The sequence below is a fragment of the Raphanus sativus genome, chromosome 4 (genome assembly GCF_000801105.2).
Source record: "Raphanus sativus cultivar WK10039 chromosome 4, ASM80110v3, whole genome shotgun sequence".
Classification (NCBI taxonomy): Eukaryota; Viridiplantae; Streptophyta; class Magnoliopsida; order Brassicales; family Brassicaceae; genus Raphanus; species Raphanus sativus.
In genome coordinates, this window is record NC_079514.1 from 44,182,139 (window position 1) to 44,195,354 (window position 13,216).

General features: G+C 36.4%; 2 protein-coding genes across 3 annotated transcripts; both read left to right on the forward strand.

Annotated features, from left to right (window-relative positions):
* Positions 1-1,407: 1,407 nt before the first annotated feature.
* On the forward strand, positions 1,408-4,281 carry LOC108849454 (uncharacterized). 2 transcript variants are annotated; one of them, XM_018623008.2, is made up of 14 exons: positions 1,408-1,571; positions 1,679-1,756; positions 1,860-1,909; positions 1,986-2,039; positions 2,114-2,166; positions 2,242-2,314; positions 2,461-2,522; positions 2,733-2,801; positions 2,981-3,086; positions 3,158-3,225; positions 3,321-3,421; positions 3,569-3,664; positions 3,763-3,830; positions 3,911-4,281. In XM_018623008.2, exons 1-14 carry the CDS (start codon positions 1,503-1,505, stop codon positions 4,035-4,037), a joined length of 1,074 nt encoding a protein of 357 aa, XP_018478510.1. In that variant the 5' UTR covers positions 1,408-1,502; the 3' UTR covers positions 4,038-4,281. The 2 variants fall into 2 exon arrangements, with proteins under 2 accessions (XP_018478510.1, XP_018478511.1); XM_018623009.2 differs by having other exon boundaries at positions 3,921-4,281.
* A 5,592-nt stretch (positions 4,282-9,873) lies between these two features.
* LOC130510867 (uncharacterized) lies at positions 9,874-13,065 on the forward strand. The gene is made up of 2 exons (XM_057007562.1): positions 9,874-12,704; positions 12,801-13,065. The coding sequence occupies exons 1-2, from the start codon at positions 9,891-9,893 to the stop codon at positions 12,888-12,890; spliced, it is 2,904 nt and encodes a 967-aa protein (XP_056863542.1). The 5' UTR covers positions 9,874-9,890; the 3' UTR covers positions 12,891-13,065.
* The last annotated feature ends 151 nt before the right edge of the window (positions 13,066-13,216 follow it).

Genomic DNA, 13,216 nt, shown 5'->3' on the forward strand with positions numbered 1-13,216 from the left:
GCCGGCGATGGTTTATCGGAACTCAACATATTAGATTCCATAGGAGGCTCCACTTCGTCTGGCGTCTCGCCGTCGCTATCGGACTCAACAATCACAACTGGCCCGTTGTATGTGATTTCTTCTTTAAGCTGTGGGACAGCGGCAATCATCACAAGTTGGAGAGCCTCAATGTACCCCCTAATAGCAATAGACGACTGTGATAAAGCTATCTCATCTTTCGACACAATAGATGTGATGAGCGTCATATAAGAAGCTCTGCCCCAGGGGTAAGCAAGAAATTCATTTACGTCTCTGATCATCTTGACGTGCTCCCGAATAATGCCCGGATAATGAGAAGAGGGGAACAAAATAGAAGACGTGATGGCAAGGCAGGCAAATTTAATCCTAGTGTCTCTGTCTTTAACAATCTTCTTCTTCAGCATATCAATGACGGTGTCGACGGTGCAACTCTTGAGAGATCCAAAAAGCTCGTTACAGTAGAGCTTCTCGTTGAGAGGATTTTTTTTCTTCAGCGGAGGTTCTGGGATCTTGTCGCAATTGAGACCAGTAACTATAGCGAACTCACGGAGAGACATCCTTGATCCATATCTCTATCTATATCTCTATCCGCAAACCGAAACTACAAATTGCCTAATAAGCGAAACGAGAAATTCGTCATGCGAAAGTTAAAATTGATTAAGATCGAAAATATTTACAATCAAAAGTATTGATTCAGTTATGAATCGAAAGTGAAGCTTCTCATGTTTAAAATATGAGAAATTCTTGAGTTCACCCCTAGAGTGAATCTTTAGGTTCACCCAACCAATAGGATTTCGTTATTTCATATTCAGTATCTTTTAAAAAAGGAAACAAAATATTGTCAAATTTTATTATATTTTTAAAATAAAAATAAAAATAAATAAAAAATAATAATAATTGCAAACAAAAACACGTTTAAAAAATTATATTTTTAATACCGTCAACCAACACTAAACCTTAAATCCTAAATCCTAAACCCTTAGGTAAACCCTAAACCCTTGGTAAATCCAAAACACTTGGATAAATTCTAAATCCTAGAGTTTAAGATTTATCCAAGGGTTTATGGTTTATCCAAGGGTTTAGGGTTTAGTATTTAGGGTTTAGTGTTTTGCCGATTGTGTTAAAAATATCCAAGGGTTTACCATGAGTTTAGGGTCTATGATTTAGGGTTTAAGGTTTAGTGTTTTGTTGACGGTATTTTAAATATAAAATCTTTTTTTGCTACTATTATTATTTTTTATTTTAAAAATATAATAAAACTTGACAATATTTTGTTTCCTTTTTTAAAAGATACTGAATATGTTGTTCACTCTAGGGTGAATCCAAGTATTTCTCTTAAAATATTAATAATTAATTTTAAATCATTGATTGACCCCTAAAACTAGTCTTAAATTCCCTGCTCTCGCTCTCTGACGGCGTCCTACCTCTCTCTCTCTCTCTCTCTCTCTCTCTCTCTTCCTCGTAGCCTGATTCCTCGTCGCCATATGTCTCTCTCGTCGGAATCAACCGTTCCTACGGTTAGAATCGTCACCGTATCTTACTCAGAGCTTAAGGTAAATCCAAAATTGTCTTCGACTATAAAATTACTCGCCTTCTCCTCTGCGTTGGATTTTGTCTTCTAAACCTCTTTTTTTCTCTTCCAAATGATTGTTTTTTTTAGGACAGTAACATAGATTTGTCTGCAAAGATTGAACAAGGATTCGGACCTAATGGACTTGGAATTCTTACGGTTAAAGATGTATGACATCACTTCTTACACTCTAGTTTGCGTACACGCTTTAAAGATCGTATTTTTTTTTTCAAGTTTAAGATTTCAATAATTATTATTTTTTTTCTCTCAGGTTCCAGGGTATTCTGTTTTACGTCAGAATCTACTTCGTCTTGCTCCAAAGTAAGTTCTTGAGTTTGTGTCAGTCAAAGGTTGGGCCTCTTTAGTTGCCCTTAAGGTTTTGTTTTCTCTGTAAAAGGTTAGCTGGTCTTCCTGAAGAGGTGAAGAGGGATCTTGAAGATTCTCATAGTAGGTAAAAGATACGATCTTGTTTGGGTTTTTTTTTTCTTTTTAATTTCTTTTCTTTATGTTTGTTTCTCTTCTTAGGTACAATTTTGGTTGGAGTCATGGCAAGGAGAAGCTTGAATCTGGGAAGCTTGGTGAGTTTCATAGACTGTTTTTATTGCTGCAATATACGTTTATCATTCCTTTGGCTTGCTCTCATGGATGTGCAGACATGTTGAAGGGTTCTTATTATGCTAATCCATTACAAGATGTACCCACGAGTGATTCCTCTGAAATGCAACGGTAAATAACACCAATGTCCATTGTTTATCTTTACAAGTTATTTTTGGCTTTTTCGGTGTTATGTATACATGAACCATCTGTTCTTGTCTTGTATTATTCCTTATTTTTCTTCTTGTGTGTTTTGTTTACCTCGATTTATCATGTAGGTATCCATGGTATTGTGGATCAAACATATGGCCAAGTAATTCTTTACCTGAACTCGAAGGAGGTAACTATGTGATGCTTTTATCTTGCCTTTTGTTAGTGTTTTGGATCGGAAACAGTACTTTGGTGTCTCACCTTTCATTTTTGTAATGACTTATCAATGCTTGTGTATGCAACCTTAGCTTGTTTTTTTCGTTGATTCTCTCTTCTTTTCACTTTTCCCTTGTTATGTTCCTTACTCACAAATAACTGAGTTTACTTTCATACATGATAGCTTTCAAAGCTCTTGGTAAACTGATGTTCGAAGTTGGGCTGATGGTAGCATACCACTGTGATCTATATGGTATGTAATTTCGTTCTGGTGGATCCATATTATCTATTTTACTATTTTTCTGTGCATTTTTCATCATCGATGAACTGTATCAGCATCATCTGATTTTCAACGTTTGCTTGTTATTATTTTATCTTCCATCGGTTTGTCATATGGTGCTAAAATGTGTTGCTGTCATTGTCTGTATGCAGTGTCAAAGGGTATAAAACAACATGAAATGCAAAATCTTGAAAATATACTACTTGGCTCTCGGTGTCACAAAGGACGTCTGCTTTATTATTTTCCTGCACAGGATACGTAATATTATATCTGCCCCTATAAAAGTAGAATTTTCATTTGGGTATATTGACAAATTGTCTTTGGTGCAGCACTACGCAGAACAGCGATTCCATCTCATCTTGGTGTGGATGGCATACGGACCATGGTTCACTCACAGGTTGCAAGTTTTTCCTTTTCTCACGCTTCCCTGAGTTGTTAATGCTCACCTAAAGTGTGGATAAGATTCTTATCCCTCTACGGTTACCCCCACAGGTCTTACTCGTGCAATATTTTCAAGAAATTCAGTGGAAGTACCTTGCCCTGATCCTGCTTCTGGCTTATACATAAGAACACGGTCGGGTCAGGTCGTTAAGGTGCAGTACTAGTCCTTTCTGATAACTGGCATGTTTTGATTTGATGCTCTTATAAATATGAGCGAGCTATGCTCTGTCCAGTATGCATCTATTTATGTGTTATATAATTAGTACTGTTAAGAACTGCTTCCTTTGCATCTGATTAAGGTTGTATATGGGGAAGATGAAATAGCATACCAAATAGGCGAGACAACAGCAATTCTGTCAAGGGGTTATCTTTGTGCTACACCTCATTGTGTACGGGTAAGAAGATTTTGTTCATCATGGTTACTTTTGAGTGAATCAAGCTTTCGATCTTTTTTTTTTAAATATAGACACATGATTTCTTGTTTGTGTTTAAGGCGCCACAAGGAGAGGAGGCTCGTGGCCTAGAGCGATCGACATTTGCATTGTTCATGCAACCTGACTGGTATTATTCCTTATGATAACTTAGATGTCTTGATAAACACATTTGAAGATAAATAAAAATGTGTTTTTGTGGTGTATAAGGGATCAAAAGCTTACATTCCCAAAGGAAGTGACAATCCATGAAGATGTGCCCCTTTCTAATGGCGTCTTGACGTTTGGAGAGTATACAGAGAAGCTGCTCAACATATACTACGATACAAAACCATAGGATAGGAACCTTTTAAGTGGCTTTGTATATGACGTTTCCATTGGTGTAAGATAAAAACAGACAAATCTCACAAATTAGTCTTTTAGGTCGTTGGAAGTGGAACTTGATGTTTGGGTTTAGGCTGAACCATACAGAAATTTACAGAAACCACACAATAATTGGTTTGCGTTATGTTGTGTCATGAACGCATTTGCTTCCATGTTTATACCACTAAAAATTAAATTAAATTTTCTATTTTAATGTTTGTCTTTCAGAGTTGAATTAACTTGTTGTCTTAATATAAAATTTAATTTTTCTTCCCTATTAAATTAATTTCAAAATTATTTATAGTTTTATTAATGCTGTCTTTTCAGTTTAATAAATACATTTCCTAATTCTAAATATACCACATTTAATGATAACTAGATTTTGATCTGCGCGTCAGCGCAGATGTATGTTTTATAAAATCTATTGCTGTTTGTTTTCATATCAATATTAGGGCTGAGCAGAAAACCTGAATCCAAAAAATCGAACTGATCCCGATAAAAAAAGTAGTACCAAACTCAAACCAAATTAATTAAATATCCAAATTTTTCAAAGTTTTGGTATTTAGAAAATCGAAACCGAATCTGAACTGAACTGAAGTATTTCAGATACTCGAATGTATCTGAAATAGATTTATATATTTATGTATATTAATTATTTTATATTTAATGTATGTAAAAACATCAGAATATATATGGTACTTTTAAATTGGTTTAAATACTTGAAAATATATACAAATAGTCAAAAGTAATTACTAAATATTTAAAGTATACTCAAAACATCAAATATACTTAAAATAATTATGATTATTTAAACCAAATCAATTTATATGTTAAGTTTAGGTATTCTGACATATTTTATTCAAACTTATATGTGATATATTATTTTGTTTACAGATTTTGAGAAATTTAAATTATATTGAATTTTAAAATTAATAATAATAATTTAAATGGGTTATCCGAACCCGAACCCGCAAAAATCTGAATCGAATCCAAACCAAAATTTAGAAATATCAGAATGAGGCTGACATCGTTGATCCCAGAAACCCGTAACCCAAGCAAACCCAAACCGAACCCGAATGGATACACGAACGCCGGCCCCTAGTCACTATTATATATCATATTTATATCATTATATAATTAATCATATTTTATACATACCATCATATAAGTAATCATATAATAAATAGTATTTAATACATGCCTTCATATAAATAATCACATATATCCATATTTTTCTTATATGTATGGAAAACATTTTTTTAATAATGGTTATTGGAAAATATTTTAGTAAAAATAAAATTTTGAATATATGTATATTTTGAATCAATTTTTGATATAAATCAAATTTAAATAATTATTTTGATTTGAAATATGTATATAAAGTTTAAAGACAAAAATGCTTTTAGATAATTAGATTAGCTTATTTTCTTGTATTTTAAATCTGGTCCAAATAGATAATTTTTCATAATACAATAGACTTTCAATATTTAATAATACAAGTCTATTTTTTTTAATATAATGCTATCCATGTTTCCAAACAAAATTATATTCTTTTTTAATATTCTTATTCATGTTTCCAAACAAATCTCCTTTTCAAACTGCTGTTTATGTTTCCAAATGTTGTAAATAAGATGCGAAGGTGTTGTTGTGTTATTCAATATCAAAGACAAGAGGCTCCTTATATATGGAGCTTAGATCATCTATTACAAGTCTCATAAGCAATGTGGGACTCTCTTAAACATTAAGAGAAGTCGGCCATGTCTTAGGAGTACGTATCATCGTCTAATCGTATTTAAGAGTACGTATCATCGACCTTTACTTCATTTGGTCTAGTCATACCTATTGGTATGCATCATTGACCTAAAATAAAATTATGGTCTAGCCACACTATGGTGTGCATCATCGACCAAAAGATGTGGAAAACATTAACCTTGTGTTTTGTTTGGACATATAGCGTGTCATCCTTAAAGAGGTATCACTTGTTGTCCATACAAAACGAAAGTCATGTAATCACATGCTTTATATTTTAGGGTTTAGGGTTTCTTAAAATCAGACTTAAACTTTAAGGATTGGGGTTTAAAATTTAAATCTGATTTTAGGATTAGGTTAAACATTGACCTTAAGTTTTGTTTGGACATATAGCGTGTCATCCTTAAAGGGGTATCACTTGTTGTCCATACAAAACTAAAGACATGTAAAACTATGAAGGGTTTAGGGTTTTGATTTTAAAATAAAACAAGAACTAAAATCAACCAAATCAAATCGCAAAACCTTTTAAATCGGATTTAAGATGAAGAGAAGTTTGAAATCCGAATTGTTTGAACCACAAGTAAAGATTAGGGTTTTTGAGATCTTACCTTAATCTTTGTCGATCTTTTCTCCTTGGTGCCTCTTTTAGAAACCTTGAATAATCAACAATGAAAGTTTCAAAGTTGGATTGGTATGAGATCTAAGAACAATAGATATCAAAATAAGAGAGATAAGGAGTTGGCGGCTATTAGGGTTTTGGATGATCTTTGACGGCGCGGCTTGCACTGGGAGGTGACGGCGCGTCTGGAGTCAGATTGCTGCGTGGTCTGAGGCGCTGGATTCTTCTCGTCCATAGCTTCAGTTTGATATATTACCCGCCGTCTGGATCTTTACGGTTAGGGAGATATGGCGGTTTGAAGTTACGGACGAAATTAGGGTTTTTGTGGTCGCCGGATTTTAGCTAGGGTTTAGAGTCTCATGCTGATAACGTGTTGTAAATAAGATGTGAAGGTGTTGTTGTGTTATTCAATATCAAAGACAAGAGGCTCCTTATATATGGAGCTTAGACCGTCTATTACAAGTCTCATAAGCAATGTGAGACTCTCTTAAATATTAAGAGAGGTCAGTCATGTCTTAGAAATAAACTAAAGGCCCAATCCATTAACATATGATTGGTTTAATATAATTTCGGTTAAATATAACCTCGACCATCTGGTTATAAGTAGTCCTTAAATTATTATTTTGATTTGAAATATGTATATAAAGTTTAAAGACAAAAATGTTTTTAGATAATTAGATTAGCTTATTTTCTTGTATTTTAAAGCTGGTCCAAATAGATAATTTTTCATAATTCAATAGACTTTCAATTTTTAATAATACAAGTCTATTATTTGTTTCTTAATATAATGCTATCCATGTTTCCAAACAAAATTATATTCTTTTTTAATATTCTTATTCATGTTTCCAAACAAATTTCCTTTTTAAACTGCTGTTTATGTTTCCAAACAATTTTTTTTAAGACTCCTATCCATATTTCCAAAGAAACCTAGATCGTACTTCACTTTTAATAATATAGATAAAATTACATATGGTATAGTAGGAAAATTATTGTGCTATCACTTACGTGTGATCCTGCAACTACATGCTATAAATATTATACATGATTTGCAATCGTGTACTAATATAACATTTCGTTTTTGACATGTATACTAATATAACAATCATGTACTAGGCCCATATATATATATATTACCAAAAATTCACATATATATATATATGTGTGTGTGTGTGTGTGTGTATGTGTGTGTATTATACCATTAGTACAAAGAAAAAATTAAAATGAAAAAAATATTTATACGGTCACGGATCAAGCTCCAGAAATAAACAACAACAGCGCTAAATTATCTTATAACAAATTTATTTTAATAGAAATTATAGTTCCAAATAGGTTTATCTATTTTATGTCTTTATAAATTTATTTTATTTGGGATGCTAAGATTTTGGAATTGGAAAAAATTATGACCCACCTCATATTATTTTAATTAAGAAATTTAAATTTTATATCAGAATACTTTATTAAGCTTTTAATTTTTATTTTTATTATAACTGCAAAAATTAATTTTCAATATGGATTTATGTGTAAATATTACAAATTCATCATTTAATATAAATAAAAAAATAAAAACAGAAAATAAATATCTGTCCGGTCGGGCGAGTCAAGGTCTAGTGTGTTTTAAAAGGCAATCGCCTTATGTGCCAAGGCACACCGTGGCGATGGTCCTAACGCCTGTTGTGGGCAAGGTTTTGGCCATCAAGAAATATAGAATTGAGGTTTAGTCCAACGGTTCCGATTGGTAGCTGAAACGAAGAGTGATCCTGTTTGAGTTTTTACATTTTTTTATAAGAATGAAATGAAAGTAAATATGATGAATAAAATGGTTATGCAGGATGGATCAGATTGTATGGATGGATGGATGACAAGAACATAAATGATATGCGATTTGAAAGTAAACAAGACAAAGAGATGGAATATGGGATCCGGTCGCTGGACGTGTCTGTCTCAACAAGATCAATGGATGGATAGAGATGGATCCGGTTCTTGCTCAACGTGTGTCACTCTCAATATCGGAAAAGGGATGAAAATGGATCGATAGACTCCACAAAGAACAATGAGGCGGATTTTTGATATGTCAAGGTTTTGCTCTCAAGTTGGCTTCACACGAATTGGAAAGATTTTAGGGTTTTGTTAGGGGCAAACTAACTCATATATTAGCTTAGGTAAAAAAAAAAGATACACGGCCGCTCATAAGGGGTTCAAATACCTGATGCAGGTTTGCCCTTCTAAAGGACTTTGAGGGAAAACAACAAAACTCTCTTAGACTCTAAGGCGTAAAGGGCTACAAAATAAGTCCGACTCTACTTGGACTCTAAAGCAAAGGATAAACAAAGGCCTTGAGTTGCACAAAAAAACACAGAGGCCTTGAATTTATTAGACTCAAAAATAGAAAGAAAAGACTAACAAGGTTGCCCATAATGTCTTAAGTAGAAATCGAAAATAAAGAAACAACATAAACCAAAAACAATAAACTTGTTAGAAATAAAATTTGAAATCGTACATGTTTACCTTAACTCGATCAGGCAGCTAAGTCTCTAAACTGGAAGCAATTGGGCTTGTGGTCGAACCAAGATTGAATGTGGAGATGATTAAGCCGGCTTGGTTATGGACGATGGAAGAGAATTGGATCGGACCGGACTGATTTTGAACCTCATTTGGACCGGGTGGATCTTCAATATTTGATTCGGTCATCTCTTGGATCAGCAATTGCTTAAGGCCGGTTTGGTCTTGATCTAGCATCTCTTGTACAACTTTGGTGAAACCATCTCTTAGGACCCGTGCTCCTGACCTGGTCGTAGGACACTTACGGACTTGGAGAACCTCATATTGGGTGACAAAAACATCCTCTTTCCTTGAATTTTCTGATTTTTTTTTGTTTTATTTAATACAAAGCAAGAGTATCAAGATCATTTAAGCTATTAATGAATGTTATTTTGTAACTTTTAGCTTCTAATGTTATTTTTGAGATAAAAACTCAAAAGATGCTATTATTGAGAATCTCCCTTTGTTTTATGATTTTTTTTACTTGAACTAAAACTCTTTCAATTATTATGTAAGGTTAGTTGGTCGGTCACTTATGAAGATGAGTTGATTGCTGGAAGAGGCACATTTTGAGTTTTGTTTGCAAGTTGGAACACATTATGCATGTGAGGCACTTTCTTTTGGATCTAGTGGTGGTGTTTCTCTGTTTTGCCCTTAATGAAGCGAGTGTTGATATGTCTTTGGTTTCTGAAACCGGTTAGTGGCTTATCCCAGCCGGTTCAAACAATAAAGTGTGTTTGATTTTTACTTTTGTCTCCCACCGTTGGATTGCATAAAGCACTTTTTGAACCTGCGGATGTGATTTTAGTAGAGTTTTGTGAGCGTTGAGGCTGATAAGGACGTGAATTTAATGCAAAGTTGTGTTCGTCTTTGGGGAACAAGACAGAGAGGAGGCAAACTAGGTTAATTTTTTTTTTTCAAATGCTTCTTAGTTGCCGATTTTATGTTGCGATACTTACCCCCTGTTTCACTGTTTTGAGCTTTGTGCAGTTCCAAATGGAGGAGCAGTGTCTGGTGATTTGTGGTGACTGGGTTTGTGGTCATGGGAGCAGATGGGAATTTGTTGTCGACAAACGTCAGATGGGTCGTCTAGTTCCGGTTTCTGAAAGTGTTACAGTGAAAGAGCTTCAAGGCGTTGTCTTGAAAGAGTTCGGTAAGGACGATAGTTCATGGGTAGCTGTTCTTAGTTACTGGCCGCCTAGTAGCATGGAGCTTGCCACTGGGATTCGAACACCACCAGTTCAGCTTACAAGTGATGGATCTATCAAGTATTTCGTGCAGCACGCGAGGGTGAAAGGGTCAATGAATTTGTTTGTAAGGTTTGAACAGAAGCTTTCAGGCGTTGATTCTGTTGACGACAGTGGAATGGGTTTTGTAACGCCTGTTGCCTTGCCCCCCAAACGTTCAGCAACATTCTCATCTGGTGTTTCTAACGGTGTCCATGTTTCCACGGGTGCTTCGAAGGCTAAAGGTGTGAACTTTGTCGATGTGGAGTTCATTAGTGAGGTCGAGAGAGTTGAGACGGAGTTTAACAGCCGCAAAAGACCTGGGAAAGCTCATGTTGTGAGAGGTAATACTGGTGGTGAGGGGAGCAAGAGCGGTTCTAAAGTTGTTGAAGGCGAAGTATGTAGCGACAGCAGTGAGGGAGAGGAGGAGCTGAGTGAAAGGGTCGTTGACGAGGTAGATGTTCGACCTCGAGGCTATGACAAAGAGTTCTGGGAACCATTACTTGGCACTGACTACCTTGGATCGAACGCTGTGAATGTCATCTACAACGAGGACGAGATTGTGAATGGTTTGACAAGGGGTAGTGGAGCTCGCCGTTTCAAATGTACCGCCAATGATACATTTGACCATGTATTTGAGGTTGGGGGGTCTAGTAGTGGCGTAAAGCTCAGGAAAGATGAAGACTTTCGCAGCCAAAACCCATGGCTTAATGGTGTGGATGGTAATGTAAGTGTGGCCAGACAGCGGCGTGTGTCCACAAGAAAATTGGAAGAAGTGGATGACGAGGAGTTTGACATCCCTCCACTTTTTGATGATGTTACGTACGCTGCAGCAGAGATCCCTGACATGGACTTGGATGAGAGGGATGGGAGGATATATGTTGGTAAGGTTTTTGGCAACAAGGAAGATTGTCAAATTTCTTTGGCAATATATGCTATTAAGAACCAGTTCCATTTCAAGCAGACAAGAACAAAGGTTGATTCTTTTGTTGTTGAGTGTCCAGATAAGCACTGTGATTGGCGGGTCACAGCTCACGAGATCAGGGGTTGTGGGTATTATGAGATAAGGAAAGCTCAACTGGATCATCGATGTCCCATTGAGGCGAGACAAGGTTATAAGAGCAAAGCTACATCTAAGGTGATTGCTGCTGTGTACAAGTCCAAGTTTGGTGAGCCTGGTAAAGGACCCAAGGCGTCTGAGTTACAGAAACTGGTGTTGGAAGATCTACGAGTGACAGCATCTTACATGAAGTGCTATAGGGCGATAGAGAAAGCAGTTGTTGGGGTGCATGGGTCGGAGGAAGATTCCTACTTAAAGCTTCCTGAGTATTTACACATGTTGAAACTTGCTAATCCTGGCACTGTTGCTGATTTGGAGACTGAGGTTGATGAAGATGGTGATGAGAGATTCCTCTACTTGTTCCTTGCGTTTGGGGCATCTATTGCTGGTTTTAACAAGCTACGCCGTGTGTTGGTGATAGATGGTACACACTTGGGAGGAAAATACAAGGGAGTGCTGCTTACTGCTAGCGAACAGGATGCAAATTTCCAGATTTTTCCCTTGGCTTTTGCTGTTGTGGACAGTGAGGACACCGATGCGTGGACGTGGTTTCTCCAAAAGGTTGAGCGTATTTTGGCTGATTCCCCTACTCTGGCTATTATATCTGATCGTGCTACATCAATCTCTAATGCTGTGAAACGTGTCTATCCATCTGCTCAACATGGTGCTTGCATTGTCCATTTGGCAAGGAATGTAAACTCGCGCTACTCTAGCAAGCACTTGGCTAAGATGGTAACTGAAGCTGCAACTGCCTACAGGTTACGTGATTACAGAGAGAAGTTCAGTAAGGTTAGGGCTACGAACAGTGCTTGCGGTGTGTACTTGGGAAACATTGGTTCTGGTCATTGGTCGAGGGCAAATTTCCCGGGGGAACGTTATAATATCATGACCAGCAACATAGCTGAGCAGCTAAATAATGCATTGGTGGAAGGTAGGTCGTCACCAATAATGGAATTGGTAATTTTCATTCAAAGAATGATGACTAGGTGGTTCTCTGCTAGGAGAAAGAAAGCAGAGAAGCATAAGGGTGTAGTTAGCGTTGAGGTGGATAAAGAGATGACTAAGAACATGGCAACAATGAAAGGTAGCAAAGTGAACTCTGTTTCTAATTGGACTTGCGAGATTGTTGGAAAGTTTGGAAGTAAGGAGCGGGTTATGCTAGCTGAAAAGAAGTGTGATTGCAAGTATTTTGATAGGATACAAATTCCTTGTGGCCACGCTATGATTGCTGCAGACAGTTTGGGTTTGACATATGAACCGTTGGTGGGTCACTGGTACAAAACAACGACTTGGAGGGAGACATATGCTGGTGTGATTAGTCCAGAAGGTGATCCAAGAGACGTTGACGTTCCCGAAGACGTGAAGAAGATGGTGTTGATGCCGCCGTTGACGTCAAGGCCACCAGGTCGCCGTAGGAAGAACAGAATGGCCTCCACTGGTGAATTTCCGGTGAGTGGGTGTTTTTATTTGTGTGTGTAATAATTCCCTTACCAAGTTTGTGGCGAATAGAGCGTGACTTTAGGTTGGTTTGTTAACATAATACAGGTACCTAAAAAGAAGAAGCTAGTTCCTAACCGATGTGGGAGATGCGGTGGAACAGGTCACAACAGGACCCGTTGCACTGAACCCATATAGGGAGTTCGGCAAGAAGAAGGAGTAGACTATTTTTGGAGGATGCATATGTGGGATTGGCACTCCCATTCTCTCGGATTAGAGTAGTAACCACTGGAAAACCACTTGATCATGTTTTGGTGGTTCTTTTCGGATAAGTTTTATATTGGTTTAAGACAATGAGTTAATGTTTGCATTGTGTACTTGGGTTTATGTTTGTCTTTTGAGAGTCCTTTCAAAGTTGAACTCTTACAATTGAGAATCCTTACAATTTCATTAATGTTTTCTTTAAGAGTTCTGTTTTTTTTTCGAGATTGTGTTTGGAAAGTATGTTAGGCCATTTGTTGGCT